The 18,154-nt window shown below is 45.7% G+C and overlaps 1 protein-coding gene across 1 annotated transcript in view; it reads right to left on the bottom strand.

The window, feature by feature from the left end:
• Grik4 (glutamate ionotropic receptor kainate type subunit 4) overlaps positions 1 to 18,154 on the bottom strand; it is a 436,861-nt gene that overhangs the window by 35,410 nt on the left and 383,297 nt on the right. Inside the window, exon 14 of the mRNA XM_052188602.1 lies at positions 9,658 to 9,771. Coding sequence (XP_052044562.1) covers positions 9,658 to 9,771 — 114 coding nt within the window. The remainder of the gene's footprint in view (positions 1 to 9,657; positions 9,772 to 18,154) is intronic.

Genomic DNA, 18,154 nt, shown 5'->3' with positions numbered 1-18,154 from the left:
CACAACCAAGGTAACTCTTATAAAAGGAAGCATTTAGTTGGGGGTTTCATTACAGTTTCAGAGGGTTAATGCATGATCGTCATGGTGGGGAGCGTGGGGAAGGAAGGGATGGTGCTGGAGCAGTAGCAGTAACTGAGAGCTTTACAACCTGATCTGCAGGCAGCACACAGCATGTGTGTGTGTGTGTGGGACCAAGCATTCAAACATATGAGCCTATGAAGTCCGTTCTCAATTAAACCACCACACATCTGATTATTATCCTTTCTTTTATTAGCTTTTGCTTGTTTGTTTGTTTTTTAAGAGGAAAGACTCTAGCTGAGAGCCAAGGAAAGGAAAAGGCAATGGAGTATCAATGAGTGCCTGATACTCCTATCCAAGGAGTATCAGGCACTCAGGCTGGCTAGAGACCTTGTGTGACTTCACAGATCTCACAGGTTGAATCCTCAGATAGGAAAGAGCTTTGAACAAGGATATAATCAATGCATGTCCTTTACATGGGAGGAATAGACATACTACAAGTATTTGACAATATCCGGGACCTGGAGACAGAAAACTTGGCTTCAGTGTCAGCTACAGCACTCAGGACCAGGTTTTCAAGATTCCAACCGCCTGATCCACACACAAAAAACCATCCCACCTGTCTCTGGCACTGCTGCACTCAACCAGAGCTTGTGTGGAAGCGTCTTATAAATCAAAAGCTGTGTGTCAATATGCTATATTTTAGACATCAATCTGACATCCCTGAAGAAGCCAACATGAAATTATTTAAATGAGATTTACCCATTTGGGGGTTAAACGGGCCAAATGTTGAATCCCAGGTTGGCTTCTGGCACATTCCAATAATTCCTTACTACAACAGACAGGGAGTGCTTGAGGAATACAAACTTACTTTAATATTAGTCTGAGCAAAAACATCATGAGGTAAATTGTTGCAGCAGGGGGGAAAAAGACAGAAAGGCACAGATATACTCTGTCAAATATGGAGTTTTTTTTCCAGGCTGTTCTCTCCTCTTCTCACACATAGTTGAGAATTCACAGTGCGCATCAATGCCTTACAACTTTTGAAAACAAAATCCCCTTGGAGCTAGACTACCAGACTAAACACCAAACTTCTCATTAAAAAGAAATGAGTTAATTTGCCAGGGGACTCATAAGCCTTGAACTCCATCCAGATCCTGTCACATGACTACCAACTTCGAAGCATCAAGGCCACCCCAGATTCTAGGTCCAACCATGACTGCATGGCTTAGAATCCCATTTGCTCCCAGGCAAGGATCCTAGTGCTTTCTTAGGTAGATGCTGTGATGGTGATTCTTCACTATCAACTTGACTGGATTTGGAATCCTCCTATGAGTCACAGCTCTGCAGAAGTCTGTGAGGGCATTTCTAGAGAAGTTTAGCTGAGGAGGGAAGCCCTACCCTGAGTGTGGGTGGCAGTATCTCACGGACGGGGGTCTTAGATGATAATATGAAAGACAGAAGGAAGGTACCAGCATCTGTCCCTCTCTGCTTCTTGATTGTGAATACAATGTGATGCACAGTCTCACATTTCTTCTGCCAGACTTGCTCTGCTGTTATAGACTGTACTCTCAAACTAGAAGACAAAATAAGCCCTGCTTTCTCTTCTTAGTTGCTTTGTCAGGGACTCTGTCACAGCAGGAAGAAAAGTAATGAATATAGATGCTGTGCTGTATGTTGGATGTGTAGACATTGCCAGAGAGAACAATAAGTTCAGGTGGCAGGTATGGCCCTGCCTGGATGCATGACATAGTGGGCTGCCTAAAATGTCTGTCTTTACTTCATTTCTATCCTTAAGACAAATTAGGATAAAGAACAGAAATAAAAAAAATATTTTTTTAAATTGCATACTGGTATACTGTACCTCCATAACACAAATTGGGTTTCTGGGGCTCAGTGTTGTCCTACTGAGAAGGTGGTGCTCACTGACCACAGGGTCACCGGATATGGCCTCCACTTTTCCCTCTCTCCTTCCCACTTTTAATTCCATGCCTATCAAGTAATACTATATGTTTAGAATTATCACATTTTCCAACTCAAAAGTCATATCTAAAATTCTAGTCTGACAAAACAGTAGCTTTTCCTTGTATGTCATACTGAGTTCTTGTTAAGAAGAGATGGGAGAGAATACTTGAATGCATCATAAAAGTGTATAATAGATAGCAGTCGCTGAGAGAAGAGAGGGGATAAAGTGGGAAGAGACCATATGACATTTGAGCTGGGTATAGAAGGGCAGTGATGGTTTTGTTCTGTTGTTGAGAGGGCAAAAGATAAGTGTGAACCTAGATAAAGAGGGGAGGGGAGGTTATTGTAATGCAGACCATGCTAGGAGTTTGAGCAGCTGGTAAATGAGGTTGATATGATTAAATTTGTAAGACAATCAGGATATCAATTCTCAGGCTGCAGCATGAGGCCTGGAATGAAGTGAGGAGCAATTCCCCTGTACTTAGTACATATAATAGTGAACATTTCCTTGTGCATACAGCAGACACTGCTTTGAGAGCACTGCACATGTGTTCTCATTTAGTCTGCACATGGCAACTCATTTACTTCTACAAATGAAGCAACAGAGGTGCATGTGATCTATAGTGAATAACTGTCCTATCCGTGATCCAGCATCAACAGCAGGCAACCAGGCTTGAGTGCAGAATTTTCACCAACCCATCTCTCTCTCTCTCTCTCTCTCTCTCTCTCTCTCTCTCTCTCTCTCTCTCTCTCTCTTCTTTCTTTTTTTCTTTCTACTTTCTTTCTACTTTCTTTCTTCTTTCTTTCTTTCTTTCTTTCTTTCTTTCTTTCTTTCTTTCTTTCTTTCTTTCTACAGTTCCAAGTGGGGTTTATTGTGGGGAAAGAGGGCAAAGGTGGTGACAAAGACAAAGGGAAAGAAAGCTCACCATTATTTCTTAGTGAATGCTGATGATGACTGTGATAAGCTACTGTAGTAACAGCAGCTGAGGTTAGAGAGAAGCAGAAAAATGGAGATTACCTAGAGTTTGAGCACTGTTAGGAGTGAAGAAAGAGGAGTCAGCTCATGTCATTGAATGGAGGTGACATTATCTGAGCTGAGACAGAGGAAGAGGAACCAGTTTGCTGAAGGAGACTATTCAGATTCAGTCTCCAAATATCCCAGGGCAGCAGATGCTCTGGCCAAGCTTTCTAACAGTCTTCTATGTCAGGATGTTCTTCCTTAGATCTAACTTAAACCCATCCTATTGAAAGGAGCCCTTTTCTCCTGTCTGGAACAGCTTGTGGCTTGTCTATTAGTCATCCAGGTGGAGGGGAATAGCCATATGTGAGATGTACACGCTGCTGGAATTCAGAGAGGAGTCCAGGGTTACAGTGGAATTATCTAGGGAAGAAGGCAAGGACAGGGAGGGGAGGGGGAAGGGAAGGATGAAGACAGAGCTTCTTAGTTAAGGTAATGGAGAGACAACAGAAACATCAGGAGCCATGGTGACTCGGGTGCTAGGGATAAAGAGTTGCAAAGAGTTCAAAGGGTTAACAGTAAACATGGCAAAGCCAGACTCCCTAGCAGGCTTGTCAATTAGCAGAGAATGTTCTTATTTTGGTCTTAGAGATGGCTGAACAGAAACATTATTCTGTAATATTAGGAATAAAGAGACTATCTCATAATGGATGTTTAATGACATATGTGAAACAATCTAAAAGTGTTGAAAATTCATAAATTGCTTCTGATCATCTTTAAGTTTCAGAAACATGCTAGCCACTGTTTATTATTCTGGAGGGAGTGTGTGTGTGTGTGTGTGCACATGTGTATGCACTTGTAGTGTGTACGTGTGATATATCTGTACTGTGTATGTGAGATGTGTGCATAGTGTGGTATAGTGTGTGTGTGCGTGTGCATGTGTGTGTGTGTGTGTGTGTGTGTATGTGTGGTGTATATGTGTGTCCATGCACACACATGCAGAGGCCAGACACTGCTATTGCATGTTTTATCACACTCCAGATTGTTTTGGGGACAGTCTCATTGGATCTGAAACTCTTTGTTTCAACCAGACTGGCCAGCTCATGAGACCCTGTAATCTACCTGTTTCTACCTGCACTGCACTGGGATGCAGATGCTATCTTAGTGTTCTATTGTTGTGAAGAGACACCATGACCATGACAACTCCTTAGAAAACAAAGCATATCGTTGGGAGCTTGCTTAGAGTTTCGTGAGGGTAGTCCATTATCATCATGGTGGGAAGCAGACAGCACAGTGTTGGAGCAATAGCTGAGAGATTTACATGCTGATCCGCAGGCAGCAGGCAGAGAAAGAGACCTGGCTGGGCTTTTTAAACCTTAAAGCCCAGTGATACTCTTTCAACAAAGTCATGCTGCCTAATCTTTCTCAAACTGTTCGACTAAGTATTTACACATATGAGCCTTAGGGAACATTCTTATTCACAACACCACAGATGATACCATCACACCAGGTGTTTAGTGAGTCTGAGGGGATCCGAACTCAGGTCTTTAAGCCTACACAAGCACTGTGCCCACTGAGCCATTCTGACAACTCTCCAGAGGCTTTAGGAATTGTACTTAACTGGGATTACACTATGCAATGTAAACATGAAATACAAGGTACCCTATGAATACACACAAATTTCACGGGTTGGTGTTAAAAATGAATAAATGAATAAAAACAATTCTTGACTAGGCATTTACACTGAGTAAGGTACTCTGTTGTTTGCATTCAGATTTTGCTGCAGGCAGATGCTTACCTTTTGGTAACAATTACTCATTAGTCAGATGACCTTATAGACATGGGCAAAAAGAGATTCTAGATCCTTATAGATTATAAATGAGAACAAATTAGCCATATTTTTGCTCAAAGATAACCATCAATCAGAGAAAATTCACGAACCAGTAAACACCCATTATTTAACCTTAATTTCATCACACTGGCACTATTATTTTGAAGGCAGCATCTCTGTGTAGTTTATATGGGGCTCTGGTGGCAGACTTCGCCTGGCAGATGCTAGCATCCTGGTACAGCTGTGTACATTCTTACTAGCTCTTCTCAGCTTCAGCCAATTTGGGAACGTTCTCTCACCAATTGAGTTTCTGGAATTTTCTAAGCATAGTGCCTCACACGCAGAACGTATTCAGTAAATATTTGTTGAATAAATGCATAAACTGTCAGGTCTGCTCAGTGTAACTTGTTTGTGCCAGAACTCGTTTTTCACTCAGTTTGGCCTCATTATAAATTAGTTTTGAGCAGCTGTGTGGTATACTGGAACCTCCAAGGTAGGGCTGGAGAGAGGAGGATTTCTGGACCAGTCTGATAGACTGCACTGGTCAGGTAGGGCTCTCCAGAGAAATAGAAATGATGGGAGATATAGGTATATACATATTTATATATTTCTATAGCTATTTCATAACCCATCATATCATATCATCGATAAGTCCTCCATCTGTCTGTTTGTCTGTCTATCTATCTACTTACCTATTATCTTAACATCAATTTTCTGTATATTTATGTCACGGTTTGAATAGAAATGCCCCCCATAGACTCATCTATTTAATGTTTGGGCATTAGGGAGTGGCATTACTTAACAGAGATTAGGAGGTGTGACCTCGTTGGAGGAACTGTGTCACTGAAGGTGGCCTTCGGTTTCAGAATCCCAAACGAGGCCTACTGTCTTGCTTTGTTCACGCTTCTTGCCAACCTGGCTGTAGGGCTCTCAGCTGCCTCCCTATGGCCATGTCTGAAGGCATGTCGCCATGCTTCCTGCCATGCTGATAACCGACTAAACAGTAAGCCAGCCCCAATTAAATGTTTCCCTTTGTAAAAGTTGCCATAGTCATTGTGCATCTTCACAGCAGTTGAACTTTGACTAAATGATCTACCTATATATAGTATATGTGTGTATGAATGTATCTATCATCATCTACCTATTATCTATTATTTATTATCTGTCTATCTATCATCTATCTATCTATCTATCTATCTATCTATCTATCTATCTATCTATCTATCTATCTAATCTATCTACCTACCTACCTATCTACCTATCCATTCATCTGCCTACCTATCATATTTAGATTGATTTTAAAGGATTCATTCATATGACTGTGTGAGTTTGTAAGTCCAAAAGATCAATAGGCTAGAATCTGAGGCATATCTCTGCTTTGGACTGGGGCAGAATTCTTTAGAAAGCCTCTTTTTTGTTCTTATAGCATGAAACTAATTGAAAAAGGTCATCTTACATTCTTGGGGTCAGCTTATGTCCCTCTCAAAGTAGTGTTAAAATCCTAACTCCCATGACTTGTATATATGACTACGCAATTTCATTTGAAAATCAAGTCCTTGCCAATATTATGGAGAGTCAAGATAAAATCATACCGGATTAAGGTGATCCCTGTCACAATAAAGAGAATCCTTATGAAATGGGGAATTTGGACATAGATACATGGGGAGAGGCTGAAAGGATTCAAAGACAAAGGTTGGAAGGAGGCGTCTTTATGGCAAAGACTTCTAGACAAAAATTACAGATGTCACCATGACTCTCAAAGACTTTTCTAAAAAAAACACATCGAGATCGAGAAGTCAAGGCCATAGCCTGACTGGGTTTCTACAGTTGGCCAGAGCAGGGTAGTAAGGAGAAAGGAAGTATGTCTACATTTCTTTTGGAAACCCTCTTGGAGCTCAAGAGATAAAGGAGAGAGGAAGCTAGAGATATGGGGCTTGCTGGAAGTCAAGATTCCCATCCTAGAGTGAGAAGCCTGGAGTCCAAGCCTTTCCCCAAGATAGCTCCAAGTGTGAGTTTGATCTCCCGCTCTGCGAAATGAGGTTTTAGTGTTATCCATCTGCTTCCCCTTAGAGAACAGTTCAGAGGACACAATGGGAAGGGCTGAGTGTACCCTGTAGGAAGTTACCAAAGAACACACAGGGGCAAGTGTTTGGCTGGCTACCCAAAGTGAGCAAGGCTGAACTCACATCTTGCTCTTTGGCTTATTAACATGTGATCAGCATGCATGAATTCCTAGCATGTGCTCTTATTAACATGTGATAACATGTATGAATTCCTAGCATGTACCCTTGACCTACTTTTCAAATTGATCGTACTGGTGCCCTCATTTCTAAAATAAGCATAGCCCAACTGTGTTAGTTTCCTGGGATGGCCAAGACAGAGTCCACAACCGAGAGGCTTACAATGAGAGAAATGTGTCATCTCCCAGTTATTGAGGATAGAAGCCCATTGATGTGACAGCAGAGCCTGGCTTCTCTGAAGCCCCTAGGAGAGGGTTCTCATCTCTCCTCGCCTGTGCAGTGCTGGTGATCACTGATCTCGTTGGCATGGAGATGCTTCCCTGCAGTTTCTAGGTTTGATTCCTCACAGCCTTCTCCCCTGTGCATCTGTGTCCAAATCCCCGACCCCTCAAAAAATTATCTTAAAGCAAAGTCTTACTGTTGGCATTTCTTCTACGCTCCACCCAACAGTTACCTAGCAACAACCAGATAGGCCTGGCTTGCTATAAAAGGGACTGTTTGGGCTCTCCCCCTCTCTTTCTCTCTCTGACTCTCTGACCTAGGGGGAAGGATACTTCAGCATGGACCTGCTGAAGTACCCCCCTCCCACCATACCATACCCTGGCGCTCTATAAAACATATCCTTGGCTTTTAAAAACATAACACTATGCAAGTTTGACTGGCCTGGAATTTGCTAGGTAGAGGACTGGGCTTGAACTCGCAGAAAGGTCTCTGACTCTCTACTGCTGAGATTAAATCATGCCCCACCTCATCCAGCCAAATTCTCTTCTTTTTGCACTATGCTGGCGAGTCATCAACCAAGGAGCTATCCAAATCCAGCATGACTTCACCTTACCTCTTTATATCACTGGCAAGAACTCTATTTCCCAGTGAGGGCATGTGTATGGGTCTTTGAAATTGGGACTTCAACATGTACTTTGAAGAGGATACAATTCAACACCAAGCCAGAGTCTACATCACAGGTACCCACAAGTGTCTGGGATATAGATGCTCTCAGTAAGTGGGAGCTTTCCTCGCAATAGGACAAGGGAGGGTATGGTTCTGGAGGATCATGGCCTCTTCTCTCCACAAGGCACAGAGCCATTAGCTATATGGTCCTAATGGAATCCTCACTGACCTGTCTTTGTCTGTAGAGCTTAACCCTCAACTCTTATCTCTTCTTCTTTCCCAGCCAGGTATCCCAGCAGAGAACAGCATCTACCTCTGAAAAGTCAAGCCTGTTACATATGCTCTGCAGCACAGGGACTTCTGTCCTGTAGAAAGCTGGACAGAACAGCTGCAAATGTCCTCTTTGATCCTCAGGAGGATTTAGATTTATACATAAGGAGGGATATGCCCACTAGCAACTTGTTATTTCTCCTCCAAAGTAGCATCTCTGTGAGCCAGGCTGAAGCTGCAATGACACTCGGGGTATCCTCTCCCAAGAGCCAGGTTGGAGGGCTTATGGGTAGCCTCTCATGTCTCTCCCGCTAGACTTTATCTCAACTCTTTTTAATATTGGGAAAGGACTCTTCTTCCAAATAAGGGACATGATTAGGTAACGGGGCTTAGGATTTCAGTACGTATTTTAAAGGGACACAATTCATTCCCACACTAGAATCTACCACACAGTGACTGGGACACAGAGGTACTCAATAAATGAGAGCCATTGTCATGGTGACTCACAGTGTCAGGTTATATCCTGGAGAATGTGTGACAGTTAAATTATGACCACTCAAAGTGACTAGAATACAGGGAAATCTATATGGCAACTGTACACCTAGAGGTAGTTTAGGTGAAGGAGGCGAGGAAGGATCTTCTGGTCTAATAATAGAAGCAAGGACGTTTCCATTATTGGCTGGCCACGGAGTGATGGTCCATTTGATGGCTGGCCCACAGCCAGATGTCATGTCCGCCTTTGGCTGACTACTGTTGTGTTCCTATGTATTCATCTTGATGCTTTTTATAGACAGAAAAAAATCCTTTAAAAAAATAGTAAAACCAAGGGCTGGAGAGATGGCTCAGCAGTTAAGAGCACTGACTGCTCTTCCAAAGGTCCTGAGTTCAAATCCCAGCAACCACATGGTGGCTCACAACCATCCGTAATGAGATCTGACGCCCTCTTCTGATGTGCCTGAAGACAGCTACGGTGTGCTTATAAATAAATAAATAAATCTTAAAAAAAAAAAAGTAAAACCAAACCAACAAGGAATGTAAACGGCCAGTTTTAGCAGGTATTCACTAGCACCAATAGGCAAGACAGGGCAATGGTCATAGTCCCCCACTCTTAGAATGTCCAGAGTGACTGCAGTGCCTCCTGGAGGCCCAGGAGCCCTGAGCATGCTGGCGCTTCTCTAAGCTTTAGTTCCCGCCTCCTGGAATAGCATAAGGCCAGTCACTGACACATTATGCACCAAGTGGCACTCTCAGCCATCCCTATTTAGAGACAGAAGCCATCTCCGCTGGAAAGCTCCCAAGTACGACTTTTCCATCTCCTCTGTTTGTAAGTTCCTGCAGCTGATGGAGGGAAAAAAATAGCCCAGTGCATTTGCATTTAAGTCTCGAAATCTAAATATTTCCGCGAGTCATCCATTATTACCATATAACTCGGTGTTTGCATGCAAATAACTTTAATGGCATAAATGCTTGTAAAATAAGTCTCTTACCATATGAACTCTGTAAAGAATACTAATTCCCAGCGTCATGAATGGTTTGGAGAAATCAATCACCTTCTCACGTTCGGCTGTGATGGTGAGGCCCGCCACAGCCAGATCAGCTTTCTGAAAGGACATAGAGAGAAACTATCAGAGGAGGTAGGACCAGAGGCTGTCCCTGCAGAGAAGGTGTCACTCTGGTCAGGCTTCTTGGCTCTGTCAGGATCTAAACCATCACTCTCAGAAGGACCCATGTGGAAGTTGTGGCCCATGTTTTCTTACTGGTAAGACCCCTCTGAATTCACAGGTAATTTACAAACATGCGAGGACACAGTCAGACTGTTCAGATACAATTTCTAAACCTTCCAGGAAAAGAGACCTTCTGGGCAAACTTCCTCAATATTCTTCTCTGTCACAAATTCTTCTTCGGATCCAACTGAAATCCATCCTGATGAAAAGAAGCCTTTTCCTATCGTCTACAAGCCAATATACCTGGGGCTGCAGGAAAGAACGGAAGCCAGAACTCAGTTCTAGTGTGTACTCTGCCTAAGTAAGGAACTGATCAGGCTTAGTCAATGTGCTTGTGGAGGACTGCACAGCCTCATGTACAGTGAAGAGAGTGTTCCGTTCTTCACAGCAATCTCTAACATGATGCTCAGAATGTAGCCTCTGGGGTGGTCTATATTTATCCACACCACCCGTTGGAGCAATTAAAATGTGCACTCCTGAATCCCTTCCCAGAGCCCAGGGTCAGACTATTTGTGGCTACACAAAGGATTTCTATATTCATAGCAATTGATTCTAACCTATATTTCAATATTTAAAAGCAAAGAGTTAAAAGCCACGTTTATCATCCAGCCAATGTATTTCACACATTTCATCAAAAACAGGAAGAAAAGTGAAGTGTCCACAAGGCCATAGTTCTGAGTGGGTTTGGGTACCCCGAGCATGCATATATATGCACATGCATTTGATGACTGCCAAACCATTGCAAAGAAAGTAGGACACTGCTATGCTTTGGATGTGACTATCCCCCTATGGGATCCTGTGTTTGAACATATAGTCTCTATGATTTAGGGAGGTTGCAGAACCTTCTGGAACCTTTGGAGCCTAGTTGAAGACAGCACCAAATGGTGGAGCTTGTGGATTATAGTTAGGCATCCAGTGGCATATTATCTCCGTCTCACTCTCTGTCTTTCTCTGTGTCCGTCTGTCTGTCTGTCTTTCTCTCTGTGTCTCATTCTCTCTCTCTCTCTCTCTCTCTCTCTCTCTCTCTCTCTCTCTCTCTCTCTCTCTCTCTGTGTGTGTGTTGTGTCTCTGTGTCTTTCTGTGTCTCTGTCTCTCTCTTTCAGCTTCTAGGGGATGCCATGGTCAGAAGCACCTGCTACCCCGCCTACCACACTGTGATGGACTGTGTGCTTTGAACTGTAAACCAAAGCAAACCTCTCCCCTTTAAGTTGTTGCTAGGCTTTCGGTCACAGCAATGGATGGTACCTAATTCAGATGCTGATGCGACTCCAGCTCAGAAAGCATAAATCTATCAAGTTTCACTTTCAACATCTTCATGCCAGTCTCCCAACCTCAATCCATGCCCCGGCACAGGTTAGCAAACTTAGACCCTAATCAAGTGGAGCCGCCCTTCAAAGAAACTGGAGTGCAGATGAACAAGTATTTTAATGAAGAGGGGAAAGTGAGTGGCTCATTCCACATTTCTGTGAAAGTGTCGATGACTGCCACCAAGTGAATCAGCCCTTGGGTGACAGAGTGGGGTTTGATTCCTAGATGGTCAGCATCTCTGTCTGGGGAGGACTCTTCAGAGGCTTGCCCGGGCCTTTCAGAACCTCAGTGACAATGATTTGAGTTCAGCGAGTGAGCTGAATGTAGAACAACAAAGGCAGCCTCAGAGGCCGGCAGGGGCAATGCTACACCTGTGGGTGCGGGTGGGCTGTAGAATAGGGGCGTGGCCCTGCCTGAGACCTGAAGGGGGAGGAGCACAAGTTGAAATAATTAGAATAAATCAAATGAAGTAAACATTGAGGCAACAAGGGACTGGGGAGATGGTGTGACCAGCAGTGCTTTCTGTGCAAGCATGCTGGTCTGAGTTGGATCCCCGGTACCTATGCTTAAAACATTGTTATTAGCGATGCACACTTGTAATCTCAGTGCCCCTGTAGTTTTGCCTAAGTATGTCCCTGGTGCTTACTGGCTGGCCAGCTTAGCCTAATTGGTGAGCTCCATTAGAAGCCCTGCTTCAAAAATTTAAGGTAAATAACAGTTCTTAACGAATGACTTGAAGTTGACCTCTATCTCACCTCCATTCACACACACACACACACACACACACACACACACACACAGAGAGAGAGAGAGAGAGAGAGAGAGAGAGAGAGAGAGAGAGGAGATTAAGATTGGGACTGGATAAATGGCTCACTGGGTAAGAGCGCTTGTTGTGCAAGCATGAGGACCTAGATTTAAATGCATAGCACCTACATAAAAAGCCAGGCAAGGCATGCCTGTAACCCTAGCACTGATGGGGGTGGAGACAGATGGATCCCAGGAGCTCACTGAGCCAAAACATAAACTTCCAGTTCAGGGAGAGACCCTTTCTCAAGGCAGTAAGGGGAGAATGACACAATAAGACACCAGTGTCCTCTTTCATGTATACACTGTCACATGCTGCTGCATACTCATAACATACGCGCGCACGCGCGCACACACACACACAAACACAAACACACACACACATGCTAATTAAAATTTTTAAAATTGACAAATTGACAAAACAGGCAAGGGGTAAACATAGCATCTGTTCCTTTCTCTGGTGATTTCTTTTCTCAGAACTCCAAAACAATTAACCAACGTAAATCGTGATGACCCCGGATTTCCTTTTCCTACACTCAGCTTTTCTGTAAAAGGGGCAAAAACTTTGGGTAACCATTTGGAAATCATTTTTGCAAGTTGATTCATGTTGGCCAACAAAGGCATTCTGAATGCCAGAACAATCCATATGCCCATATGGACAGAGCCCTGCAAATGGGCTACATCCTTCTTCCTCCACCTGCGTAGGTGGGGACCGCACGCTCCCACCACATGCAGTCCATTGCTTCCCCAAATTGGACCACACGTAGAAGGGCTCATTTAGGGCCTCTCACCCCATCTCTCTTTCCTTTCTCCTCAGGCTGGAATACGTTGGGGGCTGGGGGTAGGGAAGCCGCGGCGGCAGCAGCAGCAGCAGCAAGCTACAAGAAACAGGCAAGAGGTTTGGTGACGGCTGTTTTTTATATTTAATTGACTCAGTAGAGAAGAGTAATTATCTACCTTGGCTTCAGCGCACCCCGGGGTGCCAGCCGTGATCACGTGGGATCAGATTATTCCAAAAGATGTGTGTTCATTTTCTTTTACCTTAGTTAAAAAGACATTATGCTATAAAAGCAGCCTTCAGATGAGGAGATAATGTGCCATGAAGACACACTAACAAGCAAGGGGGCCGGGACTGCATGACTGCTACAGAGTCTAAGGCTGGAGGCCCGGGGTGGGGGTGGGGAACGTGGGCCCACGGCAGCCTGTCTGGGGCCTTAAGGAGCAGTGGATGGGGGATGAGGGGATCTGGATCTTGTCATAGCTGGTCCCCAACCTCATGGTGAGCCTGGCAAGCTTCTCTTCCACAGGAAGGGGCTCTTTAACTGTGAAGGGAAAGGGTTGAGCCAGGGAGCTTTCCCAGTCATCCATCCTAGCTTTTCTGCCCTGCTTGAGGTCACATGTCCTCAAGGTCCCCACTCTGCCCCAGGAGGTGATGGCAGGATAGAATGGTGTAGTATGGATGAGGACAAGATGCCCAGGGCACAGTCTGGATCCCAGGCTGGGCAGCCACAGCAGGAACCTGGATCAGGAAAGGGCGGGAAGAAAACTGTGGGGCTCAGGCCTGACCCTGGCATCCTAAGGTTAGGAAACAAACCAGGCCAAGAGTCAGGCTGAGATCAGAGACAGGAAAAGAGAAGACACATCCACCATTGTGGTGGGGGTAACACACACACACACACACACACACACACACACACACACACACACACACAAGGTGTTTAAACGTATTCCCCTGTGAGCACCTGGGCCTCACTCCTTTGCTTAGTTTTGATTGAAAGTGTTCTTTGAAGGCCTTTGTATGCTGCCTCTGAGGGATGCCCCCCTTTTATCTCCTGGATGTTGGTAGAATTTACAAGGCTGGACCAGGCAGGGGCTGGCCTAGAGGTGACTTCCAAAACCACCGCCCTGTGTCTCTTTGGAGGTTAACGGGAGTCATCAAGCAGACCCCTGTTTGATGTCAAAGCCCAAAACCCGCTTGGCTTCTATGGGGATCTGGGTCTGGGCTGAGAGCGAGACCATGTTCACAGTAGGGATCCTGTCTGCTCAGGCTGCTTGAGCCGACAGCCTCCCCTGGGACTTCCCTGCCAATGAGGGCATCCGTTGGCAGCCATAGAGCCTGGCTACCCCAAGTGGACAAAGCTAGTACGGTTACCTTGGCTGCCATTTAAAGATAGTCACTGACCCACTTGGTGTAAACTCTTCTCTCTCTGCACACATCAGGTCTCCTAGTACCCTGGCTTGTCTCCCCCACCTATGGCTTTCCCTGACCCCTGGATGAGGGGACAGTCAGTAGGCTACCCCTAACTCATGGTGACTCTGTCATGTTCTCCAGGCAAGCTTTGTGGCTACAGTTTAATGTCTGCCTATGGAGGCAATCAATATGCAAATCAAGAGAGATGATTGCATGGAGGAGCCCTAGAGGCTGTAAAAACTGTAGGATACTGCTGTATCACATCAGTGGGTGTTGGCTGAGCCTTCGGTGTGGGGCAGGCCAGTCTGGACTCTTGCTTGTGGGGCTTGGACAAGTCATTTCACTTCTTTTGGCCTCAGAGTGCTCATCTATCAAGTGTGTGTGTGTGTGTGTGTGTGTGTGTGTGTGTGTGTATGTGTGTGTCGGGGGGTAATCAGAATCCAGTTTCTGCAGTAGGGGGAAGGTCAGCGAGAGGGTATTGGTGGGTTGTGGGCACAGGCCTGGTCCACATCGGTTGTTGGGTGATGGTGGTGATGAGGCTGCTGGTCAACATGGTGATAGAGTGCAGCTCAAGAGGACTTGGAAACACATCTGAGCCCAGCGTGAGTGGCAGGCTTTCTAGTAGGCCCCTGGCTATTTAGCCCCTCATGTCTTTCCACGATGACCTCATGCTTCTCTCTGTGACCTATGTGGGGACCTTCAAGGGCCTCACATCATCCCATTCTTTGGGAATCTCTGGGGAAACAGATGCCAGTTGGAAAGCAGGCATTCTCCATGTCCTTCTCTGAACATCTCTCCAAGAGTAGATGGTATACCCTGCCCCAAGCCCACCCCCAGCCCTGCCCTCAGATCTGTCCCCCCCCCAGCACCGCCCCCAGCACCTTACACATTCTCTCAACTCCACTGAGTTGTCTCTGACCAGCTTCTGCCCCAGGAAGTTATGTGCTCCTGCACCTCAGCTCCCAATGCCTCTTTGAGCTAGCCTACTTCTGCTGCTCGCATGGATTCTTTCTCTTTCTTGGTGGTCCTTTACTTAACTCTGTAATTGCATCTCTTACCTCTGGAAGGCTCTGGGAGGAAATGCTGCTCAGAACAAGATGGTTCTGAGCATCACACAAGCCCTCACTCCCGGGTAGATTGCCTCTGAAGAGCACAGAACATTTCAGTCAAGGCCAGGTAAGGTTGTAGAAAGGGGCTGACATTCTCTATGACATCCAGAAGGGAAGGGACTTTGAGGCCATTCCTGGATTCTGCTATCACAAGCCTGTGTCATCACACTCAACTGGGTTCAAGTTCATCACTGTCCTGAGGACGGGTGGGTTGATGGTTCATAGTCACATGTTGATTATGTAACTGGATGAGGACACCGTGTGCTCAGGGGACCGATGAATGGACACTGGCTGAAATGGCAGGATGACCAATGTGGGTGGGAGTCCCAGGAGACTTGCTTTTTCAGCCTTTGTTTGTTTGTTTGTTTGTTTTGCTTGTTTTTTAGTTTTGTGCAGGGTTGGTGCAGGGAGTGTGAAGAGTCTCTCAATATAATCCTGGCTGTCCTGGAACTTGCGTTTAGACCAGGCTGGCTTTGTGACTTTAGGAAGTCCTCGTGGCTTCTTCCCCATGCCCACTTTTTACTTTACAATGATATAACAATGGCCGACTAGGGATCCTTTAAGGCTATGTGAGATTGTACATCCCGTAAATGAAGCCCAGAGCTTAGCAATAACAACGGCCGTCTCGGGATCCCTTAGGGCTAAGGGAGACTGCACACCCGTACAGGAAGCACGGTGCTTAGCATGTAGTATAACTTTAACAAATGGTCATTAATAACATTTTTTTTCCTAGAAAAATTCACCTTTGCACCATGACAATGAGTCTTTTGTTTTTGTTTTAATAGAAAGACCTCACCCGGTATCACAGGCTGCCCTTGAGCTCACAATCCTCCTGTCTCAGCCTCCTAGGTGCTGGAATTACATGGGTGAATCTTCAAGTCCCCTGGTTTTGTGCTTTCTCTTGAGAAGTTACCTGTGATCTGGGTGTGCTGGGCACATAGTTTTAACTCTAGCGCTTGGGCAGAGGCAGAGGCAGGTGGATATTTTCTCGTCCAAGGCCAGCCTGGTCTACAAAGTGAGTTCCAGGACTGCCAGGATTATATTGAGGGACCCTGTACACACCCTCAAACCCCACAAAAAATAAAAGGCAGAAAAAGCAAGTCTCCTGGGACTCCCACCCACACGGTCCATCCTGCCTGTACAGCCAGTGCCACCATCGGTCCCCTGAGCACACGGTGTCCTTATCCAGTTACATAATCACCATGTGACTATGCAGCCATCAACCCACCCGACCTCAGGATCCCTGTCACACACCGTTCCTGTCCACCACCTTTTCAGGAGCTAGTCCTCCCATGTCTCAGTCACTGAAGGAGAGAAGACAGTCACCATAGTGTGCCTCTGCTAGAGCAGTATCTGGGCCCATTTCAGCTTGGCTGCTGATGTGACGGGACCTTAACCTCTCTGTGTCTCCATTTCTTCCTCGGTGAAGTGGGGACAATGACAATTGCTCCATTCATGACCTTCTAGGAGGTGGGACGCCCCTGCGGAGTGCAGGCCAGGCCACAGTAACTCTGCAAATGGTCTCTCTGACCATTATTCTTCCCTCAGGTTGCCACTCCCAGGTCTTACTCTCCTGTGATTACAGTTTCTTGGAGCATTAATTAGCCTCTTTAAGACAGAACGTACACAGCAGAGTAACCCTTAGAACTGATTAACAGACAAGCCAAAGCCCAGAGAGGTTAGTCATTTGTTCAAGCTCACACAACTAAAGAAAACTAACTTCAGACACATATGTTCAAATCCTTAAGATTGGAGACTCTGTCTTCTTACTGTTGTACTGTTCCTGGTCAGTATTCCCCAAGTAGGCACACAATCAACCGCTAAGGACAACTAGTACAGTTCTGGGGCAGGTGGGCACCCCCTAAACACAATCTGCATGCAAGCCCTTTCTTGCTCACAGTTGAATCAGGCTGTTTTCTTGCAAATGGCTGATAGGGGAGGGACTTCTTTTTTTTATTTTTTTTATTTTTCCAGGAGGCCTGAATGCACAATTCTGGCCAGACACAAGTCCTGGTTCATGAGGCCAAGGGACTTGAAACCCCAGTTTCCCCACTAGAGGGCGCACACCCCACTCCCTAATCATAAAACCCCCACACCCAAGACAGCATTAGCAGGGAACCCAGGTCCTTATGGGCCAGAGCAATCATCAGCAGGGTGCTAATTACACTTCTGGAAGGGACAGAGTAGGCAGGTCTGGGCTAAGCCAGGAGCCAATCACAGGGCCTGCTCTGTGGTTAAGCTGTCCCCACCCCTATACCCAGGCTCTCCATGCCAGGTCCTCTGCAGCTCAGCCAGGTTAATTAGCAAAGCATCTCCACCCATTCCAGATGAGAATGTGTACACTTCTTTCGATCTAGTCACCTGCTGCAGGTCTTTCTCCCGCCATCCCCATCTATGCAGATGCCCAGGGAACTGGAGTCTCAGAACAGGCAGACAAGGACTCTGGAGGAGCCAGGGGCTCATGGACACTGCTGGCTCTTGTGTGCCTGGGAAGCCATCACTTAGACTCCATAGAAACACAGCCTCCTGCTTGCACCTCAGGATGGATGCCCGCCCCGCCCCCCAGGGGTGGTCAGGGAAAATGCCTAGCAGTCACATGGTATCTGCAAGTCCCAGCCCAGTGGCTAGACAGGGCCTTGGCTGTTCCTTTCTTTCAGAACCAATATACGATGTGAAGATAAAGAAATATAATTGTGTCTAGTTTTGGTCACCTATATAGGCACACACACACACACACACAATGTTCAGTTTGGTCATCTGTACTGGTGCCTTCCCTACCTCCTCCCTAAGCCTGATCTTAAGCCTCCATTAGAGAAAGCCCCAGCCATCCTTTGCAAGCCTGTTCCCT

Source organism: Apodemus sylvaticus, chromosome 7 (assembly GCF_947179515.1).
Source record: "Apodemus sylvaticus chromosome 7, mApoSyl1.1, whole genome shotgun sequence".
Taxonomy (NCBI): Eukaryota; Metazoa; Chordata; class Mammalia; order Rodentia; family Muridae; genus Apodemus; species Apodemus sylvaticus.
Note: the sequence above shows the minus strand (reverse complement) of the source record. Positions and strands in the feature narration are given on the sequence as shown.